Below are 5,000 nucleotides of genomic sequence, written 5' to 3'. Positions count from 1 at the left end.
GTGTTTGTACCGCCTCAAGCAGGCTGTGGACGAGCTGGACCTGAGCCTGGTCCGCGTCCTCACGTCCCCGCGGGGCAGAGACGCGCTGCGCGGGTACCAGGAGCGGCTCTTCACCGCCGTCTACTCCTTCACCTACGCGCTGACGTCACACGACTACCTCACCTGCCCGAGCTGCGCGAGCCCCGCCCCCTCGGACCCGGCCCATGAGGGGATTCAACGAGAAGTGTCCACGTTTCTGCAGGGACTTCCTGCTTTGAGGGGAGAGATCAGAGTCCTGCACTCCACTCTGATCCCAGGTAATCAATCAATCAATCAATCAATCAATCAATCAATCAATCAACCTACCGTCTGTCTGTCATTACTCAGTGTCCCAGGTTAAGCTTCAAGTTAGAGAACGAGCTCACTGCGGTCTTCATCACTGCCAGTCCCAAAGGGTTAACAATGACGAGTTGAAGTAGTTTAACTATGACGTCACCCCTCAGCAGTGTTTACATGCAGCTACAGCTACAAGTAGTGAAGCTACTAACTCAACTACCCTCTTCAGGAAGCTTGACAGTAGTGGAGCTATTTTCAAAACAAAGTGGCTTTTGTAGCAACTTCTCCACACACACACACACACACACACACACACACACACACACACACACACACACACAGAGTAGCTCCAATGTAGTTAGCTACTTTGTCAGAAGCTTGTAGTGTAGCTAACTACTTTATTGGAGGAGTTGTGTCAGAAGATGACCTTTGACCTCTGGCTTGATGTTCCTCTCAGATTGTTTCGGTCACGGCTTCAGCGCTCGCACCGGCGGCGTCTCCTACATCCCGACTCTGTCCTCACTCAATCTCTTCAGCAGCTGTAGGAGGAGGGACCCCAAGGCCACGGTGGAGGAAAACAAACGGCGACTCGCCGTCTGTGCTGGTTTCTACCCGAGGCCGCTCCGCCTGGTCAAGGTGTGACTCCGCCCCCTACGTGCTTCTGTGAGTGATGCTAGGCGCCGTTTGTAGCGCCGCTCGCTCAGGCCGTGTGCTCGATTCTTCCAGGTGGCCCACGCCAGCCGGGTCTGGGTGCTGGGGAAGGCAGAGCCGGAGAGTTACGACGCCGTGGTAACCAATCGGCCCGGGGTGGTCTTAGCCGCTCCCGGGGCCGACTGCATGCCCATCCTGTTCGCTGACCCGGTGTCAAAGGTTATCGGAGCCGCTCATGCAGGTGAGTGTCAGGATCACTGAGGTTTGTTTACCTGGCGTCCGGCCCAAGTTACACATTTGAGGTCAGGGGGAGGAGCCTAACAGTGCGTCCTTATCTCCCACCCGCCAGGTTGGAAAGGAACCCTGATGGGTGTGGCCATGGCGACACTGGGGGCCATGGTGAGGGAGTTTGGTTGCCGGGCGAGCGAGGTGGCGGTGGCGGTGGGGCCGTCTGTGGGGGCGTGCTGCTTCACCCTGGAGAGGGAGCAGGCGCTGGAGTTCCAGCAGATCCACCCGGACTGCTGCCCCGACCCGCATGCAGACAGACCTCACGTCAACATCCGCCTCGCCACCAGGTAGGCCCCCCCCCCCCGCCGCCACACAGAGCACGCACGGAGATCACACACACACCCACACACCCACACACACACACACACATTCATCATTTTATTTATTTTACTCCGCATTTCACTAAAACCTGTTTTCAGTTTTGTTGCATCTTCTTGTATTTTTTGTTCTCAACACTTAATTCTCTTATAGAATTCTACTCCAGAGAGGCGGGGTCCTACCTGAGCATATCCATGACGACCTGGTGACGGACAGGCCCAGCGTGACGCCCTGCACCTCCTGTCACCCCGAGGCCTTCTTCTCCCACGTCAGAGATGGACCCAACTTTGGCACCCAGGTCGGCTTCCTGTGGATCCGGGAAACTGAAGAGTGTGTCAAATAAGCTGTGTGTGTGTGTGTGTGTGTGTGTGTGTGTGTGTGTGTGTGTTGTGAAAGTTTAGTTTTCAACTTTGTAATCTGAAGCTTCCAGGATGTTTCCATGTGTTTTAAGTGTAAATTACATAAGACGCTGCAGATGATTAATGGGACTCCCAGGTTCGCTTGTCTCCCTCTTGATTGGCCACTGGGAGACACTGAACAAATGGAGGGGATGTGAGGGGGGTAGTTACTGTCCGTCCCCAGAGAATGTGCTCACAATGTACTGACCAATCCTCAGTTCTCCTGATAAAGAACATGTATTACATGAGATGCTGACTGTCTTTCCTCTGCATCATATTACACACGTGAAGAAATCGCTCATCTGTGTTAACGACAGCTTTTATTTTGATACACAAACTTCTTAAAAAGCAGCCCTTTGTTCTACAAAACTAAACAAAGACAACACAAACCCGTGAGCTGATGCTAAGTGTCAGATCCATCCATCAATAAGTCGATGGTCTGCGTCGCACCGCTCACAGAAACACAACTCACACTGCTACAGGAAACACAACAAAGTGAAACGTCCTGAACGTTTACGCCTCACAGAATGACACAGAGATACAAACCTCCTCCAATATTCCTTCATGTGTTCCAGATAATAATGACCATGATGCAATAACATTACAGTGACATCATCACCAAACAGTCTGATGGATCCTTCACCGGGTCACTGCGGCCGCTCACGTGAACACCTGATCTCCACGCACGTTGGCCGGGTGCTGCTGCCGCCGCTCTGTGATTGGCTCTCGTCTGAATCCTTCGTCTGCATTCAAACTGCAGCTCTGCTACCATCGACCTCAGAAGATCAAGCAGCAGATACTGAGGATCGGTTCTACAGACACATTCATGCAAACACGTACAGAAGGAGCAGAACATGTGAACATGTGTCACGCATGAACACAGGCCTGAAAATAAATAGAGAAAATCATCAAACAGCCGTTCAGTCACTTCCTGCGTTTCCTTCATTCCAACGCAAACTAAGGTCCTTTAACATGGCGGTGGTCACGTGTGTAAAGGAGTCTGATCCCAAAGCATCCACACATGAAGGAATGTCAAGCTGCACCTTTAGATCTTTGAGAGGAGGAGAGGACAGAGCAAACATCTCAGACATCCTGAAGTGACCTTGAAGTGTGTTTGAAGGAGCCGTGTTGGCATGAAGCGCCATCGCAGCAGGAACAGGAAGTGATTGAGTGCCATGGAGGCCTGCGGGTACAGGCCGGGCGGCCGGGCCTGAGCTGATGGCTTATTCTTCCTCTGCATTCGTCTCGTGGACCCACTGGATCTTCTGCTGTTCCATTTGAAGGAACGACCTTTCTGCCTTTAAAGCCGAACCGTCACTTCCTCTCTGCGACCACTTGGCGTCGCCCCCTTGTGTCCTACAGTGTGACAGCAGGGGTCAAAGTCTCTCTGACCTTCTGATCTTCATCTTGGGTCTACAGAGCCTCACACACATGTCAAGCTAAATCATTCAGTTTGATTCAGTCAAACATTCCTGCAGTACCAAGGAGCTTCAGCAGAGAAGAACCCTGACTGAGCCCAGAGGAGAGAGGATGCAGGAGTTACTACAGGGAACAAGTGAAGGAAAGAGTGAACCCTGAGGTCTGTAGAGACAAAAGGTCCCAGCAAACCATCAAGAGAACATGAAAACACAAGAACTGAGGAAGGAAGATGAGAAGACAGGAGAGAGGAGGAAGAGGAGACCAGAGGGGTGAACCTGAAGTGAGAGGGAGGAGGAAGAGATGGATGTGTGTGTGTGTGGGTGTGGGTGTGGGTGTGTGTGTGTGTGTGTGTGTGTGTGTGTGTGGGTGTGTGTGTGTGTGTGGGTGTGTGTGTGGGTGTATCAGCTGCAGTGGCACAGTTGCAGTCCGGCCACTAGGGGGAGCAGGTTGAGCAGCAGGAGCCACAGCGTGAGGGCCAGACCGGGCGAGCTGGAGCACGGGTCTGAAACACATAAACAACAGGTCAGTAACAGAATGCAGAAAGAAGTCAAACATGACAACAAAGTGCCTCTAAAGAAGGTTTGGTGCTTTAAATGTCTGCTGCTATAACCACGGCCAGGAGGAGGAAGAGGAGAAAGAGGAGGAGCAACAAGGGGAGGAGTCTGAATGTCCTCTTCCTGAAACAAAGCAGAAAGTGAGTCACAATCCAGCAGAGCTGCAGTCGACTCGAGTGAAGCAGAAAATAAGCCATAGGACCAGAAGCAGCACAGCAGAGTCTCTCAGCGTCTCTCAGCGTCTCTCAGCGTCTCCCAGCGTCTCTCAGCGTCTCTCAGCGTCTCTCAGCGTCTCTCATCGTCTCTCATCGTCTCCCAGCGTCTCTCAGCGTCTCTCAGCGTCGCTCAGCGTCTCTCAGCGTCTCTCAGCCAAACAGGTGAGTCCAGACAGAATATTGACAGTTTCAGCAGCATGAAACCCGAAGCTGAGCTGCTCTCTCCCTCTCTCTCACTTCACTCCTTCATTCTAAAAGGCTTCACTCGTGTTCCAACATGTTGGTGCAGGAAGTGAACAGTGAGCCGCACACACTCGTCAGGAAGTGAAGTGAATGCAGCCTTTAGTCACAAAGTTCAGGTGTAGAGTGAAAGGTGAAACATCATCAGAGTCAGACAGTCAGAATAGAAGCAAAGAGACTGAAGCTCAGAACAGCCTGGAGGCTCTTTACACACAGAGCAGTTAAAGAAGCCCAACAAGGACAAACTGCCCTCTAACAACCTACAAGAACAAACAGGTCTCTCTGTTTCCCTCTGACATGAACTTCATCTGATGACACGTTGATCACTGAGGAGCTTTAAGACTCTCAGATGTTTCGTCCTGTTCAACAATCAGTGTTTGCGTCCTCCAGAGGTGTTTTCACTCATGTTCTCGTCTGCTCTCAGTTTGTAGACATGTCTGCTGCCAGCTGTCTGCTGTCTGAAGATCAGTTCCAGTGCTCCATCTGTCTGGAGGTCTTCACTGATCCAGTCTCCACACCATGTGGACACAACTTCTGTAAAACCTGCATCACTAAGCACTGGGACAGTAACGTCCAGTGTGTGTGTCCTCTGTGTAAGAAGG

At 51.9% G+C, this 5,000-nt stretch overlaps 3 protein-coding genes across 3 annotated transcripts in view; 2 read left to right on the top strand and 1 right to left on the bottom strand.

The window, feature by feature from the left end:
* lacc1 (laccase (multicopper oxidoreductase) domain containing 1) overlaps positions 1-2,206 on the top strand; it is a 3,066-nt gene extending 860 nt beyond the window's left edge. Inside the window, exons 2-6 of the mRNA XM_076138694.1 lie at positions 1-296; positions 773-951; positions 1,042-1,207; positions 1,316-1,541; positions 1,726-2,206. The exon at positions 1-296 is cut by the window's left edge and continues 287 nt beyond it. Of these exons, the coding sequence (XP_075994809.1) occupies positions 1-296; positions 773-951; positions 1,042-1,207; positions 1,316-1,541; positions 1,726-1,915 (1,057 nt within the window). The 3' untranslated portion in view covers positions 1,916-2,206. The remainder of the gene's footprint in view (positions 297-772; positions 952-1,041; positions 1,208-1,315; positions 1,542-1,725) is intronic.
* A 111-nt stretch (positions 2,207-2,317) lies between these two features.
* Positions 2,318-5,000, bottom strand: part of lmln (leishmanolysin-like (metallopeptidase M8 family)) — a 10,387-nt gene continuing 7,704 nt past the window's right edge. Inside the window, exon 16 of the mRNA XM_076138695.1 lies at positions 2,318-3,891. Within this exon, the coding sequence (XP_075994810.1) occupies positions 3,791-3,891 (101 nt within the window). The 3' untranslated portion in view covers positions 2,318-3,790. The remainder of the gene's footprint in view (positions 3,892-5,000) is intronic.
* LOC142989242 (E3 ubiquitin-protein ligase TRIM39-like) overlaps positions 4,040-5,000 on the top strand; it is a 2,686-nt gene continuing 1,725 nt past the window's right edge. The window contains exons 1-2 of the mRNA XM_076138693.1: positions 4,040-4,320; positions 4,823-5,000. The exon at positions 4,823-5,000 is cut by the window's right edge and continues 1,725 nt beyond it. Coding sequence (XP_075994808.1) covers positions 4,832-5,000 — 169 coding nt within the window. The 5' untranslated portion in view covers positions 4,040-4,320; positions 4,823-4,831. The remainder of the gene's footprint in view (positions 4,321-4,822) is intronic.

Source organism: Genypterus blacodes, unplaced genomic scaffold (assembly GCF_046128005.1).
Source record: "Genypterus blacodes isolate CSIRO-AG114 ecotype Tasmania unplaced genomic scaffold, CSIRO-AGI_Gbla_v1 ptg000398l_1, whole genome shotgun sequence".
Classification (NCBI taxonomy): Eukaryota; Metazoa; Chordata; class Actinopteri; order Ophidiiformes; family Ophidiidae; genus Genypterus; species Genypterus blacodes.
This window is presented reverse-complemented; position numbering and strand designations above follow the sequence as displayed.